At 35.2% G+C, this 18,074-nt stretch overlaps 2 protein-coding genes across 2 annotated transcripts in view; one reads left to right on the forward strand and one right to left on the reverse strand.

Moving 5' to 3' along the window:
* Positions 1–18,074, forward strand: part of LOC126748327 (uncharacterized) — a 410,960-nt gene that overhangs the window by 185,829 nt on the left and 207,057 nt on the right. The window lies entirely within an intron of this gene.
* LOC126748326 (prion-like-(Q/N-rich) domain-bearing protein 25) overlaps positions 1–18,074 on the reverse strand; it is a 57,143-nt gene that overhangs the window by 21,962 nt on the left and 17,107 nt on the right. Inside the window, exons 2-3 of the mRNA XM_050457476.1 lie at positions 11,366–11,617; positions 6,739–6,876 (exon numbers count right to left, since the gene is read on the reverse strand). Coding sequence (XP_050313433.1) covers positions 6,739–6,876; positions 11,366–11,617 — 390 coding nt within the window. The remainder of the gene's footprint in view (positions 1–6,738; positions 6,877–11,365; positions 11,618–18,074) is intronic.

Consider the following 18,074-nt stretch of genomic DNA (forward strand, 5'->3'; position numbering starts at 1 on the left):
AGGAAAATACCAATATTCATATTACGTAACCTGGATAAAAGAAGGAAAGAAGCCAAATTTGGAAAATGGACTCTTGCGGCGGAAAATAGTTGACCACAACGGCAAATAGGGAAGGAAGCAAATCGTCGTACCTAAATGTTGGATTTCGAAGTTGCTAGAGGAAATCCATGCAGGTTTGTCAGGAGGACACCTTGGAGTAACAAAGAACCTTGGAAAAGTAAACGAAAGGTTTTACTGGGCCAATAGCAAGGCAGTCGTAAGGGACTGGTGCAGGAAATGCGTTGTATGTGCGGCAATTGATGCATTACAGAGAATGCAAAAGGCTTTAAGGCGTCAGTACAACGTGGGAAGTCCCTTTGAAAGGAATCGTAGTCATGATGTATTACTTCAGTAAATGGGCTCAGGCATAGCCTCTATCAAACCAGGAAGTATCAACTATCATCGACGCCTTAATAAAAGAATTCATCTGCCGATTTGGTATATCTTCGGAGCTACATTCAAACCAAGAAATAAATTTTGAATCCATATTGTTCCAGAACATCTGCAAGACGCCTAGAACCAAGGAAACGAAGACTACTGCATTACACCCGTAGTCATATGGCATGGAACGAATTAATAGAACTATTAATCATTATTTGGCCAAAGTAGTCTCTAACTATCAAAGAGATTGAGGTAGGTTTTTTCATTTGTTCCTGCTGGCTTATTGATAGACCATCCATGAAAGGACAGGAGAGTCTCCGGCTGGAATAGTGATGTGGAGAGAACTCCCTCTCCCTTGCGATCTGAAGTTTGGTTATCCGCCAGGAACCTATGTTGCCGGAGAGGCTACGTTAGTGCGCTGCGTAGAAGAATGGATACCATTCATAGTCAAGTGCGCATTTCTATTCAAACGATTGGATAAAGACCAGAACTACAATAACGGTGACTTGGTTTGGTTCTATTACTTTAAAAGACGTAAGTTCTTAACAGAGTATAAAAGCCGCCGAGGGGTAAAGCTCGAGTCATTCACTTTAACCGACTGGCTCCTTGTTATATAGGAGCGTCTGCGACTATATTATGCACGCGACCTCGGGTCCGAAAAATCGTGTTTTTTTGGAAATAAAAATTCATATCTTTGGCTGTATGGCTAGCGAAACGATGAAATTTGGCATAGGGTCTCTCAATACATTGGGAATGATGGATCCGTAAAGGAATTTTTTTTACGGTACCACCAAACGGAGCGGTACTGTCTCAAAGTCAAAAATTCGTAAAAAAACGGGTCAAAATTCATTTTTGCACGAGATCTCAATTTTAACGCTGTCAAAAAAATTGAAATTTTTAGGCATAAAAGACTTTATAGTAATTCATGTCTGTATACTTTTTGGGCCCGATCGGTATACAGGGTGAGTTGTTATAAGCGAACAAAAGTGACTAAAAAAAAAATTCAAACTTCTCCAGAGGCTAAAAAAAAATTTTTATAAAAAAATTGTTTCGGCGAAAAGACTTTATTTTATAAGAGATTTGACATACTTGGAGCTTTTTTTTGTAAAAAATTTATTTTACGAGTTCTGGCATTTTCAGTTTTTTGGGATTTTCCGCCAAACGATACTTATTTTGGGAAATTTTTTTTTTTCAAAAAATAACTTCATCCTTTACCTTTCATATGGCATATAACCGAAATTTTTGGGAACCATACAGGGCGAGCAATAATGAACTTTACCCATGAAGGTCCGACCCGAAAATCACATTTTATTTAATAACTTTTTCGTAGTGGCATCTGGACCATTTATATTCTCAGGCATTAAATACTTTAATAACTCGATTATTTGTGTAAAATTACAATCTTCCAACATTAATGGGTTCTGAGCAATTCGAATTTTCGCGTTTAATTCATTTGCCACGTCCCTGTACATGGTGAAAAGATCAGACATCATCTAAAAGATCCGAAATTTTGTTTTACAACACATACTAAAATTTCAGGGTTCCAGCGATAGTACAAGTACCCGAAAAATGCGATTTTATGAAAAAAGTCCATTTTTTTGCGTTTTTGCAGGTAATTGGAGGTGTCAACCTAAACTCTGATGAAATGGCTGGTGGGAACAATACTTTGACGCATGGTGGATACAAATTTTTTGCTCGTGACAGGTGGCCGGGACTTGGTTGGGTTTTTTGTAAAATTATGAATGAAAATGAACCGGAAACGATCAGGGAAAGGAAGCACCGAATCAGAAAATGAATGGGCTTTCCGAATCTGTGCATATCAATTGGGGAAATTGTGTATTGCGGCCAGGAAAATTCGGCAAACATTTTGACGTCTTCGAAAAATGCCGTTTTTTTGAAATGTCAGTGTCTTTATACCGGGGTGAGACGAAATGAAATTTGCCCGATTATTTTATTAAAATTATTCGAATATATACACGGGTCAGTCGTAATGATCTATTTAATTTAAAATAAAAATTTAGATATTAGGTGAGTTTTTACTACTTAGTTTATTATTAATAAATGTTAACAATTCTTAAACATTGCTTTTGGGTTATAAATAAAAATTTTTTGAAATTATTGATTTTTAAGGTTAGTCGAGTATCATAACTTTTTTGGTATTGGTGCGATTTGGTTGAAATTTGGTACCTAGTACCTATTTCGGATAAGATTAATAAATTTTTACAGATATTTGACATGACTATGTTTTAAGGTCACGTGACTATTGGTACTTTTTTGCTATGAGTCCGATTGGGTTCAAATTTGGTACTTGGGCTTTATTTAGGATGCAATTATTAATTTTTGACAGATATTTAACATTTGACTTCCGGGTCACGTGACTATTGGTACTTTTTTGCTATTGGTCTGATTGGGTTCAAATTTGGTATTTGGGCTTTATTTAGGATGCAATTATTAATTTTTGACAGATAATTGACATTTGACTTCCGGGTCACGTGACTATTGTAACTTATTTGCTATTGGTCTGATTGGGTTCAAATTTGGTATTTATGCTTTATTTAGGATACAATTAATATATTTTAACAGATAATTGACATATTGAATTTTAAAGTCACGTGACTTTCATAATTCTTTTGCTATTGATCCGATTGGGTTGAAAATTAGTATTTGGGCTTTATTTAGGATGCAAGTAATAAATTTTGCCAGAAATTTGACATATTGAATTTTAAAGTCACGTGACTTCCATAACTTTTTTGCTATTGATCCGATTGGGTTCAAATTTGGAATTTGGGGTTTATTTAAGATGCAATTGTTGATTTTTTACAAAATTTTAAAATATTGAGTTCTAGGGTCACGTGACTATCAAAATTTCCTATTTGATTGAAATTGGCTATTAGATGATATGTATATATTTGTAGATAATATTTTGTATTATCCTATTCCTTTTATCTTAATTAGTTAAATTATTTCTTAAATTTCCCTTTAAAAAAAAAAATTAAAAAATCATCGGTTCGAATACATAGGCTTTAAAGGGAACTTATCTTCTTTCCTAATATTGTAGCATTATTATAGGTTTTGAAAAATTTTGTTATTAAGCTTTTTCATTACTTTTTGAATGGTCTTTAGCCAGAAAAAAGAAATTTTAAATTTGGAGCATGTTTTGAAAAAAATTTAATTTTGGGCCCGATTTTGTTCGAAAACCGATAAATGCAAATAAATAGGTTTTCCGTTCATTTTAGAGTCAAATTGGTAATAATCTTTTTTAAAGATACTTTGATGTAGTACAGGATAGAAAAATAAAAAATTGAAATTTTTCCATAGGGCTCTTGATAATTTGATATTTATGATTAATAGTTTTTTACAATTTTCTCCGAATCTGTGATAGCTATAATCAATTAGTTTTAACATTCGAATACCTCGTAACATTCCCTAGAACTTTTGTTTAAGACAAAAAGTTGTCAGAGTTATAGTTTATTTAGAAAAAAATAAAAACCATTTTTTCACAATTTTTCATGGCTATACCCCTTTCGATTTTGGAGCAAAAAAAAATTTTTTTTTCTTGGGTTTTTTTTACTGGAAATTGCCAACTTAGGGCTTACATTATAATTTGTCGATTATAATTTTAAGAAAAAAAATGGTACCGTGGGAAAAAACGAGTTTCCTTTTATTTTTTTTCACATTTTTACTAATATCTCGACTTGTATAGCTTCGATTCAATTCGTTGATAGTTTCTATTATTCCTTATTCTCCTCCTGTTAATTCTTTTTATATTTTATTACAATTGCCTTTCGAAATAAAACTGAAAAATTTTAAAAATCGACGTAAATACATAGACTCTTATGGGACCTAATTTTACCTTTATATTGTGCCACTCGTATAAATCGTGGAAATTTTTGTTATAAGGCTTTTTTACTAGTTTTTGAATGGTCTTTAACCAGAAAAAAGAAATTTTGAATTCGGAGCATATTTTGAAAAAATTGTCATTTTGACCCCGGATTTTGTTCGAAAATCGAAAAATGCAAAGAAATAGGTTTTCCGTTCATTTTAGAGTCAAATTGGTAATAATCTTTTTTAAAGATACTCTGAAGTAGTACAGGATAGAAAAATAAAAAAATTAAATTTTTCCATAGGGCTCTTGATAAATCGATATTTATGTTTAATGGTTTTTTACAATTTTCTCCGATTGTATAATAGCTAGAACCGATTCGTTTTAACGCACGGATACCTCGTAATATTTCCGAAAACTTTTGTTTAAGACAAAAAGTTGTCAGAGTTATATTTTATTTATAAAAAAATAAAAACCATTTTTTTAAAATTTTTCGTGGGTATATACCCCTTTCGATTTTCGACCAAAAAAAAAAAATTTTTTTCTTGGGTTTTTTTTGTGAAAATTACAAGTTTAGGGCTAAAACTAAAATTTGTCATAAATTATTTTAAGAAAAAAAATTATACCGTGGGAAAAAAACAGTTTTCTTTTGTTTTTCCCACATTTTTAATTATATCTCGGCTTCTATAGCTTCGATTCAATTTATTTATGGTTTTTTTTATTTCTTATTCTTCTCCTGTCAATTCTTTTGATATTTTGTTACTATTACATTTTAAAATAAAAAGAAAAATTAAAACAAATCGACGTAAAATCCCGTTTGTTCTATTTCAATAAATATACCCTTATGGGAACTTCTCTCTGAATTTGGTATTTATGGTTTATTTAGGATACAACTAATAAATTATGACAGATAACTGACATTTAAGTTTCAGCCTAGGTCACGTGACTACCGTAACTTTTTTGCTATTGGTCCGATTCTGTTCGAATTTGGTATTCAGGCTTTATTTAGAATACAATTAATATACTTTCACAGATATTTGAAATATAAGACAGTATATTGACACACAACGCGACTATATAACAAATTATGGTTCTTTGAAGCATGATACCCCAACAACTGGTCCTCTCTATCCTTGGCAGGTAAACGTTAGCCTCCCCGACTCACCTAAGTACACCTGATAATTTTTGTTTTTTTTTTTTTAAATTCCCTTATGGCTTTTCACAGACAAGACCTAAAGGTTCCAAACTGGTCCCCACGGACCAAAAGTATAGGAGCGAAGCGACTATACTTGTTATAGAAACCACAAAGAAACTGAGCTGCGGAAAATTTAACCAGAGTCGGATTTGACATTCGATGAATTCATGGCCCATCATTCTAATGGACGCAAGAGTCGGTACCGCATGACCTGTAAAATACAGCAAAACCTCTTTACTGCTCCAGCTGAGACAAATGCCTGGAGGTCTAGCTAAGGCTTTCCGTAAAAGGTTTGGAAATATTCAAGAGCGGCGTCGGTCTAACCTCAGAGTCAGGCAAGCTGTCAAGATGAAAAGATCTTTTACCTGGTTACCAAAGAGGCGTCACATCAGAAGCCAACCTACAAGGACGTGTGGGGCGCTTTATGTTATCTAAAAGAGGAGTTGCTTCCCGAGGATCTGCTAAGCCTAGCAATTCCCAAACTTCAACTAGACTCGAGGATGATTCGCAGCATGCTAGAAGTAGTCTGCAGGCGTGCAAGTTCTGGTGTACGGTTATACTCTCCAATGTCATTTTCTGCAGAAAAGCGTTGATTGTTATTTGTGCAAGAGGTGCAGCTGCAAGAGGGGAACCTTTTGCCGATATCGATATCTGCCATCTTTGGAATCATTTCGTGAAGAAATGAGCTTAGGTAAATATAATGATCCTAGCAACGCCGTGAATACCAGCTGTTTTTGTCATTCCGGGATGACACAAGTGGGCACCGCACGACGTCTTTGGAAACGTATCGGTTAGGGAATCTTCCGGAATCATGGTCAACCAGTTATATAAGGAGATGCATCGACGCTGGGAGGTCAGTTGACGTTTCACTTAAGTTCGGAACATTGGGGCGATATTTAAATCGGATATAAAAAGTAGTAAATAAATACGGTGTAAATAAATATTTAGTACGTGATCGTGTTTGGTAGTGTAAGTGTGTAGAAAAATCAGTTGACTTTTTTTGTACATCGAATGTTTTACGTCACACCTAACGAACGCGTAAAAACGCTACAATAAGTAAAACAGAATATTATATTCATGGTATTCAGAAAATATAATTTTTGTTAAGTAACTTTAGCACAGTATTTCGACTATTGTATAAAAATCACAGAGAGTTGTTAAAAGCATGGCTCACGGATGTAGTTAAAGACTATTTAGCACCGATTGCCAACCACGTACATGTAGATGCAGACTAAAATACCTTGTTAGTCTAGTAATACAGAAGCGGAACCTTTTTATCAAATCGTCTTTTGCTACTTACCGACATTTTTGTAGCACTTCCCGTTGTAATCATGGGTGTTTTCTTGGCAAGTGCACTTATCAACCTGGCAGTGGGAAAGTGGAACTTTCGTGTAGCATTGTACAGCTTCTTGGCAGCTGCTCCCTAACCCCGTAGATACTAGATAAAAAAACTAGTTATAGAAATAATCAAAAAACTCTAAAGATAACTGCAATCTAAGCGAAATATCGCTCTTATCCCTTAGTTTTGTTAGAGAAAAGTAGTTACTTAAAAGTTATTTTCGCTCCAGATAATTTATATTCGAATTTGCATATATTTGTAATTTTTACACTGCATTGAAGTGCATTGAACTGTCGATGCGCGTTACAGAAAATAAAAAAGCATGCGAGAAAGTGGAAAAATACCAAAATTTTGAGCAAACAAACCTCGTCGTTATGTTTTCGCACATTTGCGATGAAAGTTCTTTTTCTCTAAAAGGTAACTGACAATAAGAAATATAGGTTGCTAGAAAAAGCCGAAGGTTATATATGATACTAAGAGCTCTAACATGCAAGGGTCGGGGATGAAATCTACGTGTGCAAACCAAAGTTGGAGCTAGCAGTCAATCTTACCAAACACATGCCGATATTCAAGTGGAAAATCACGCCATTAAAATTTGTGCAAAGACGTTGACAGAACAGTAACTGAAACACAATATCAATACCTACTTAAATTGTTAGGCAGCACCAAAGGCAATAGACTCCGAAACATGTAGAGCAGTGTGAAATTACAAAGGAGAGCTAGGTATGTTAAGGCAATAACATCATTCGTCATCCGTAAATCCCTCGGAGGAGTGTGATGGCATCATGTAGTAAGTCCATCAACCGTCTACCTCCAGGATTCTCTATCTTGAGCGTGGTGTTTGCAGCTTGCCATTTCTCTTCGTCCATTTACTTTTCCTTCTATGATCAGCTCCTTCATTGCCTCTGATCTCCTGGCAATGTGTCCAAAGTATTTTAAATACTGCTGGTTGCCATAAGTGGATAATCTGGTTCTCATTCGCACTTGTCTCAGAATTGATTCATTGCTCCGATGCAGCACCACTTTTCTAGAGCGTCAATTTTGCGACGGTCTGCCATTTTCATTGTCCAAGTCTCTGCTGCATAAGTCGCTATAAAAATAGGAGTTCAAGCCAGAGTTTGGTTTTAATTGTGATGGAAGTCTCTTTCCAGATACGAGTGGGTTTCGCTGTTGAGTTTCATGCTATGGCGATACGCCTAGCGCTAGAATTTCAGTTTTGCAATTTCCGGTATTGGTGTCGACAGATCCAAGATATTCAAAGTGATTGACCACCCGATAACCGGTGACATTTGTAATGTCAGGGCAGTTGCTATTAGCACTGTCAACAATCATCATTTTAGTCTTTGAATTTTTGATTTTCAGCCCGTACCGTCTGTTGAACACAGCATCTAGCTTCTGCATTATATTAGTGAGTTCATGCTCGTATTTCACTATTATCACTATCATCCGCGAACCCTGGTAACAACACGGTTAACAACACAGTCTGGTATTTGTCTAAGGAGGAAATTCTTTAGCCTCTCGTTAAATATCTCGAGCATGATTTTGCTAGCATGCGGATTAAGGACAATCGTATCGTAGTTCCCACAGTCGAGAGAGAACCTTAAGGCAAAAAAATAGAATGGTACCATTGTCTTGTCGTCCAAATCTGTTGACATATGCTGCGTATGATTACCATTCCTAATTTGCCTATGTTTTTCACTTCCTTTCTAAGTATTGTAGGTCTCCGGGGTTGGACTGCAGATCAACTTGGAAGAGCTTTGTGCAATAGTCTGCCACACACTATAATTGCCTTTTGCATCCGTGATTTTTGTGTCCTGAATTTGAATTCGCGTGCCAAATTTTAGTAGTATTTTAGTAAGTATTTTATTTTACCATAGAGATCAGTGGAGCGGTTTTCTGTTCAGGAACTCTCTATTTATAGCTTTCAGTAAGGGGATTTTTTTCCCAATTAAGACTATGTTGCCTCCAATAAGTGATTAATACTTAAAGCCAAAACCATGTCCCCAAGAATATTTATTGCATAAGACACAATAAACGAATAACAGAGTCTGATTATTTTTTTAAGCTCTTCAAACTACTTAAAAAAACTAAGGTTTATTTTTAGTAAGAACATTTTGTAATAGTGAAATAAAAGGGATATAAGATGTTAAAAAGCTTAGGTTACTAACTATAGTCAATTCTTCACATATTCTGTCTATGTAATAATATTTGCTCTTTTGCAGGAAGATTTTATTTTATTATTCATATTTTTCATTACATTTATTTATATATGTTATTTTTCTGGGTCTGTGGTTTTTCTATTAATGCCAGTATTTCATCTGATGTCCAATGTTAATGTTTTGCTTTATACCTTTTGGGGGGTGTACTGTCAGATGCTGCCGTAATCCATTTTTCAACACTCTTTTACATTTGATCCGAGCTTCCTTCCAGTTAAAAAGGTCCACTGTTTCTAACGGCTTTTTAAAAGATTATTGGCTTAGGAGTATTAATTCGTTTGGTCTTTGCTTTAGATATGGGTTTGCTCAATTTGGTCTTAAAATTTGCCCAGAATAAGTTTTGGTCGGATCCGGACTCCGAACTCCGCGCTTGGCTTTGTTTTGACGTTGGGCAAGGAGGTTTTCCATCTTTTGTTGGCGAGGATATAGTCGATTTGATTGTTATATTTTACAGTCGGAGATATTTATGTATACAAACATCGTTGGAGGTTTTTGAACATATTGTTCATTACAGATAGATTATTATCAATAGCAAATTGTGTTAATCTGTTCGTCTCGTTCGTTTTATTCTTCCAGTCCATAACGACCCACTTTGTCTCGTAGACAGTCGTCCAATGCCGTTCTTTCTACTTCTGAGTTAAAATCTCCCAGTACTATCACGATACTTTTAGGCTTGACAGTGGCAATAGTATTTTCTACGTTATATAAATCTTCTATCTCTTAGTCGTTTCTGTCAGTAGTAGGCATGTATAATTGAATCAGGTGTAACTTGTATGGTTTGATATTTAGAGTGAGGGTCATTAATCTTTCGTTGATTGATCCGTAGGATTCAACGTATTGGGAAAGTTTTCTGTTGACCAAGAAGGCAACATCATTTTAGTCTATGTTCTCTGCGCCAGCAATATATACTATATGGTTTTCAGTGGCAAACTGTTGGCCCTTCCAATGTGCCTTTGGGAGACTGTAAATGTCTATGTTGAGGCGCATCAATACTCTATCCATTATGTGCAGTTTTCCGGGCTAAATTAGTCCCCTCACATTTCATGTTCCGATATCTCTACCATTGCGAAAGATCCGTGTTAGATCGCTCATTAGCCCATTTTCCGCATAGGGCCTGATCGCTCACCACTGCAAGCTCAATCACCCGTTTCATACCAGCTGGTCCGAAACCATGGTGGCGCCGATCCCTACTCGGATCGCTCGACATACAACTTTCGATTTTTCTTTGCTGCATAATGTGCTATTGGGATAATAATCAGGTGGTTTTCCCATTGCCATCTTGATCCAACGCCATTGGCCTTTAGACTGATCCGTCTGGATTGCCACTACCGCCAGCGCACCCAGACCACAGTTATTCTGCTCCGCCTTTGTTGTTGTTGTGGTCTTCGTGACTTTAGATAGGGGGATCTAATTAGCTGCTAGCTTCCTAGCCCAGAAAGCACCTGGAAACTACGGAGGGCAAGGTGATTCACTTTGCCTAATAGGGCTATTCTCAGGAAATTCTTAAGAAGTTCCTACCCGCTCTCGGCAATAATATAGAGCAAACACTAATATTAGAGTAAACACTCAGCTAAACGCTGAGAATTCTGGTAGAGACTCACTTACCTACTAGTTAACTAATGGAACTGAACACAAACTGAGTTAAGGTGGTAAAATTGGCTCACTTCACTTGAGACACTTGAGACAACCGAGGGGAAATTATCTAAATGAAGTGAACTCCCTAGAAGATAAAAAATTAAAACTCAGCGCTGCGCAACGGTTCCCGCAAGGAGAGGTTCTCTCTGGGAGGTGAAAGTCCAGGCATACGCTGATGAATCTGTAATCTTGGTCAAGGGAGACAATGATGATTTAAGGGACAAGGAAGAATTTCTTCGGTTATCCAAGAGATGTAGGACATTGTACTGAAATGCTTCAAAAGAAGAAAAGTGCATAAACTAGCAAAAAATGGTAATTGTGCATCCATTAGAGGAAGAAAACTAGGCAGGTCTTCACCGCCCATGCTCAAAGGTAAAACTATTTTATTTGCGAGAGAAGCGAAATTCCTTGGGATTTTGCTGGTTAAGCCGCTAAAGTGTAACTCTCAGAAGAAAAATCAAAATCATTTAGAACTCCTATTAGTTACTAACAGTAACATATTTACAACAGTGATCATGTGGATGCGGCTCAGACCTGACTCGAAACTCAAAAGTTTTTGGACAATCAACCAAATATTGTGTCTACTATGATAAAGCGAGCTACATCAGAACTCATGGGAAACACTATCATAGTGATACCAATTTATTATTAAACAGTTAAGACTTATAATACTTGGGTCAAGTATCCTCTATTGCCCTCATGTGCGGGATTTGATTGTTAGATTGACGATAACTTACTTGTTAGACATCTTCTTTGGTCCTCACTACCGATTTTCCCACTTTTGCATTTGCACATTCCTTCTTTACATTCTGAATACTCGATATTACAGTCTGCTGATGTGGTGCAAATCCCATCCAATTTTGTAACTATCTTGGACTCTACTATTGGCTCTGCACAGGTTTGGTTGTTATCGCATGCGCAAACAAAGCTGACGCATTTTGCATTCTTTATATCGCTGCAATCGGAGTCCGTTATACATGGACTTATACCTACGAAAGATATATCATTAATGATAAAAAGCAAAAAAAAAAGAAAGTTGGTATGTATGTATGTTACGTAAAGGGTCATTTTCTGATGTGTTCATTGATATTAAGGTTATACTAATACTCCAAAACTAAATATATAATTGTTTTGACATTTTTGTCATAAAGTCATTGTTTTTCATGATACCTGTGTGAATATAATTTTCTATTGAAATATGTAAATAAATCATATTTGGAAAATCATATCTAAAAAGTGCGATGTAATGATACATTAAGTAGCGGGACGGTCATTGGTACTGAAGTACCTCAAGGCACAGTCCTGGGACCAGTTTTATTTTTAGTTTATATTAATGAATTGGGACAATTGCTGAAGAACGATTCGATTATTTGCTTTGACGATAACACTGCAGTGACATTTACAGATAGCAATTGGGCAAATATATTTTTGAAAGCTAAACAAGGCCTTAACGTTTTACAAAAATGGAGAAGTAGCAATAAAATAACTAACGGCAAAAAAACCTAAACGTTGTAAAAACTAAATTTATAGCAGTTTCATTAACGGCTGCCGATCAACCTGAACAATCTGATATTAAAATTCATGCCACAACCTGTAATTTATTAAATACTACTTGTACCTGTCCAAGTATACAGAAAACAAATAAAATTAAATATATAGGCTTATATATTGACCAACATCTTCGCTGGAATGAGCACGCTATCGAAACGGCGAAAAAACTTCGAAACTCTATTACAAATTCTACCAGCTTCGAAACATCCTAAATGGAAAAAACAATAAAAATAGTTTATAATTCCCTTGTAGAGTCTATTTTAAGATACTGTTTACCAATTTGGGGTGGTCTTCGCGAAACTGCATTGCAGATTTTAAAGCTGTGCCAAAACAAAATCTTAAAGATAATTGTATATAAAAATATCCAGTATCATACAATTACTCTTTATTCTGAATTTAATGTTTTAAACCTAAGAGGATTATTTATAAGTACAAGTCTTTATTTCTACAAAAAAATAAAACATATTTTCACTGAGCTTGATCATCATTATAGCACCCGTTCTAAAACAAATAATGAAATACAATCATATTTTTTAACAAATCTCATTTGCAAAGAAATATTATATTTTTGCTTCCGAGTTACTTTCCAAGTTACTGATAAAGTCCATTTGTTAATTATTTCTGATTATCAGTTTACGAAGTTGCCATTTGTCATATATAATCCTCCTGAAAGTCGATTCACTTGTTTTGCAATTTTGTTTGAATTTTTAATTTCCTCCTGGTTACTACTTGTGCCTCCTTCGCTCCTCTGCTCCTTATAGTAGAATAATATAATTATTTATTTACTTACAAAGGAAACAAAAACTTTTTTTTTGTCTTTGTATCAATGTAGGAAATAAAAAATTTTGAACACAGGCCTAATTTGTGGTCTAGTAAAATTTTTCATTTCATTCTAATGGATTCATTATTTAATTGAGATAATATGAAAAACTTTTGTTAAAATATCTATAGTTAGGTAGTACTATGAATTATATTATAACGTAATATATTGTATTGTATTGTATCTATGGGGTATCGGGGTATCATATTTCTTTTATATAGCATATTTAAAATAACAAAATTAAAGAAATCCCGTTAAACTGTACGTTATTTTATTTATCATAAGATCCGAAAACGACATTTTGTTGTTATATTGGTGGGTGTGTTATACTGAGTGGATTCTTTTTGAAAATCACTGTATAAATAAAACTGATAAGCCTAACGTTGGAAGCTAAGATTATTTGTACAGGCAATTTTTGGTATATCAACTTCTTTTGACGAGTCCTACAAGCAGTTAAGATAAATGACTTTGAAAGAAGGTTGCGGTTAACTTGTAAGTACAGTTTTGCCTGGAGGGTTGGGTCCCTCTATGCCCAATGTTATGTTGGCTGGGTGTGGGTAAAATACAAGATGGTTCCACGAGCGCTAGTTACGATTAATTCAATAAAGCCCACTTTGACCCGGCCAACATACCCCCGAGTCTGGGGACAGTGAGGAAATAAAATGCCTTTTAATTAACTTATGCACTTTATTGGGTACCTGTTGTCGCTGTCTAAGAACCCTCCTTTGTTACACTGGTTTCTTCCGGACTAGCTGTTATTGCTCTTGCCGGTGTTCTCAGTTGCAACTGCGTGCTATGGTACTTTTGGCTCCTATACTTCTTTTCTCTGTAGCATCTGGGTGCTGAGGTTGGATTAAAGGATTTTTAACTTATTTCAATAGAGGAAAGGGTATTTAGGCTTCGGGGAAAGGTTGCCAGTTATCTTTGAGCGGAGCCAGAGCTCGATCCCCACTCCTCGCAGAGAAAATAAAGCTTGAGTGAGTCGGGCGGAGGACTGAGCGATCTCAGTCCTTTGGTATCAACTTTGATACTAAAAGACCTGTTTTAGTGAGTATATTTGAATTCGGCGGCTACTATCACAATACGCCTTTCCATGGCTGGTTTTCCCTTGGTCTCAGGACAAATTCTCCTATTAGGGAGTTGTCCACACTTCTGACTTTTTCCTTGAACTTTGAATGTTTTTCAATTATATATTCTCGAATAGTATCAAGTTTGCAGTCAGAGTGCAGATCAACATTTCTTACGAAGAAGGGTGCATTAGTGAACATCCTCAAACACTTATTCTGAAACACCTGAAGCTTTCTGATGTTCGACTTCATGGTATTCCAGAAAATATTTGAGGCGTAAAGCAGTTTAGGACGTAGAACCTGTTTATAGACCATTTTATTACTCAAAGAGAGCTTACTGGTCCTACAGAGAAAGGAGTAGAGCGCATGAATGATTCCATTGCATGAATTAATTTGTTTCATGATGTGCGTTTTGAATTTACTCTTTTTGTCAAAATATACTCCTAGGTACTTTATCTCATCTTTCCAGGAGAGCAGCGTGCTCGAAATTGCCAAATTTGGGATGTTGCGGTCATGCTTTTTTGTTATTAGAATGGCCTCTGTTTTCTTACTATTTATTTTGATTTTCCAGTTGTTTGCTCACTCTATAATTTTATCTAGATGACTCTATATGTACGATGATATCTGGACTAAATTTTTACAGCTCGCAAAGACACAAGTGTCGTCCGCGAATAATGCGACTCGCGAATAGTGTGTGCTCTTTGGAATGTCCGCTTGGTATATGCTAAATAAAATTGGTGCGAGCGGGGAGCCTTGGGGAACTCCCGCTCTCATCCTGTTATAAGAGGTGATAGTTGCATTTATTTTAACAGTAAATTCCCTGTCTTTTAGGAAATTTTAAATAAATTTAGTGAACCTTGCGGACACTCCAAATTTCTGCAACTTATAGATCAAACCGTCATGCCACACTCTATCGAAGGCCTTTTCGATGTCGAGTGTGATCGTGGCGGTAGATCCCTTCGCATTAAAAGAATCCACCAGACTCTGTTGTATCCGTGCAAGCTGCAACTCAGTTGATAATCCTCTAGTAAATCCGCACTGCTCTTCCGGGATTATTTTGAGTTCATCTAGCTCCTCCCATAATCTGCTTTTTAAAGTATTTTCCCAGTGCTAACAGCAGACTAATGGGTCTGTAACTTTCCGGTTTTTTTATGTTTTTACTCTGTTTAGGTATTACTACCACAATTGCTTTTTTCCATTCTACCGGAAAATAGCATAGGCTAATACATTTGTTATAAATGGTTTTTATGTCCAAGAGTGTATTGTGAAGAACTGTCCTAAGAACCCACTTGGTTTCGACTCAATTGAGAGATCTTGCACTGTTCTCTGTATTTATTCTAAATAAATCAGCTTATGGAGTTGCAAAACTTATAAGGCGAAAATTTCCAAATGAAAATTTTCTTTATGAAGAAGGAAGAAGAGAAAGTCAGTTTTTCAAAGGACGAGTTATATTACTAAAAAGCCCTTAGTAAGCATATTATATTAATTAATGCGCTTAAACTTAGCGTTTTCAATTAAAGAGCATTTGAAGGAAATCTATCATGAGTATGAATTTCTATTAGTTGATCAGAAAAAATAAGTTGGTCATGGAAACTTCAAAATCAGTACATCAAAACAAATGCTCAAAGAGACTGCCTTACTTTTTTGCTAACACAAATTTTCTACCTGGTATGTTGCGAATCTGATTGAATCCAACTCGCCCATGAAGAGCATTTATATCGTCAACAAATGTGGAGTAACCAATTTGTATGAAATAACCCCAAAAATAAAAGCCTAACGAATTGAGGTCGAAAAATCTACCTGACCAATATAGCGGACGAACCTCCTCGACCCATCCATCGCTGATGATAGTATCAAAGTCTATATATTTCAACTATGTATTTAAATAATAATATATTATTTCAACTTGAAAGATATAGATACTCTGTTTTATAGTATTCATTAAAAATTTGCCTAGCAGTTGCGTTAAAATGTTCACCATTGTGAACTGCCTCGGCATCAGGGAAACATTTTGAAGTAATATGGATAGTAACGGACCAATTATAAAGTCCCTAATTATCTGTCCCCAAAAGTTAAGAGAAAAACGTTGCGGATGTTTCGATTGAATAATGGCATGAGGATTTTGAACTTACCACTAATACATGTTGTGGATCTTAATTATTCTATTTTACCTCTAAAGTCCCGATTCATCGGTGAACAGTATAAATGATGAAAAGTTCTAATACCAGTACTAATACCAGGTTCTTTAATATGCTTAACCAGATGCTCCTCTAAATTTCACCGATGTATTCCAATACGCGCGTGTTTTGAATTGAAACATATCAACGCTCTATGCTCGAAACCGATAAGTTTAAGCGAGTTTTTAAAGGAGTAATTTTTTTTAACAACAAAATTTGCTTTCTACGAATTAGTTCCATACCAGAACAACAAAAATGTTGTAGCAAAAAAAAGCTCCTCTACGCTCGACGCCAGTGATAATTTTAAAATTTATATCTATGAGGATATTCTTAATGCAATTCTTTTGCTGTTTGCCAAATTTATTGATTTTGTAACGGTTAGTTCAAGATGGAGAACTTCTTTCTGCAATGCCAAAGCAAAGTACGGATCCGACCATAACTGACAAAACAAAGACCTAATCAATTAGTGCTCCTAAGCTAATAATCTTTCAAGAAGCCCTCAGAAACTGTTTACATAAATAAATAAATAAAAATTTATTATGCAATAACAAAATATTACATAAAAGGTAACATTCACATAATGTGTTGTTTCATGCTACCTAAAAAATACATTATTATATTTTAGTGGGCAGTTTCAATACAATACTAATTTATAAACTCGTTTCTTAAAATTACTTAACATTACAATAAAGGTATATGTGAATCGTGAATCACAGTGAATCTAACAGAAAAGCCTTGTATTTATCCTTGAAAGTGAAAAGTGAGCCTGATCTTATTAAGCTGTATTCTTCAGAGTTTAACAAAAATACACCCTGGTAGGCAAATGAGTTAAAACCTTCAGTTCTATAAACTGGCGGTGACTATGTAAATATTGTTTTGCTGTGAAATAATCCGATAAATAATTAGGGTACCTCGACTTGTAAATTCTGTAAACAAGCTGATCAAAATGAAGCTGCTCTCCTTTCATATTTTAGTATTTTATTGTCAACATATCTTGGTGATATGTAATCAAATTTTTGTATGTTGAAAACAAATCTCATAGAAGCGTTTTGAGCTAACTGAATTTTGTTCTTCATTTGAAGAGTGAGGTAATTGTAAAAAACAACATTGCAGTAATCTAGCTATGACCCAACAAGAGCCTCCACAAAACTTAAATTGGATATTTTTGGGCAAATAATATTTAAATTGATACAAACTTTTAAGTAAAGCATATATGCACGATAATTTTTTATTGACATGTACCTGAAAGTTTAGGACCTCATCAAAAACGACACTAAGATTTTCTGCTGATGCTGAACAGGGAAGGACACTGTTATTTATATGCAAAGTAGTGAAATTAGATTGAAGAAAATGTTTTTTTAATGTATTAGAACCTATGAGTAAGTACGTGCTCTTGTTAGCATTCAAAATCATCCCATGCTGTCTTGACCATTTAAATATTGAGTTTAAGTCCTCATTAATTTGCTGCATACATTGACATGCATTATGAGGAGGAAATCCGGATAGCAGCTGTGTGTCATCTGCATAAAGATTTACGGAACAAAACCGAATCTGCTCTGGAAGATCGCTTCTGTAGATGCTAAATAACAAAGATTCGAGGATACTACCCTGGGGTACTCCATAATCAGTGAGTACAGGTTCAGATCTTGCTCCATCCAGTTTCTCAATCTGTGTCCTCAGTTGAAGATAACATTGGAACCATTTGCAAACACTCACTGAAAAACCAAAGAAGCTCATTTTAGCTAACATCATCTCATAATTTATAAGGCCAAAGGCCTTACTGAAATCTAACAGTACCAGGCAAAAACACAAGAGGAGTTCATATTGGTTG

Source organism: Anthonomus grandis, chromosome 22 (genome assembly GCF_022605725.1).
Source record: "Anthonomus grandis grandis chromosome 22, icAntGran1.3, whole genome shotgun sequence".
Classification (NCBI taxonomy): domain Eukaryota; kingdom Metazoa; phylum Arthropoda; class Insecta; order Coleoptera; family Curculionidae; genus Anthonomus; species Anthonomus grandis.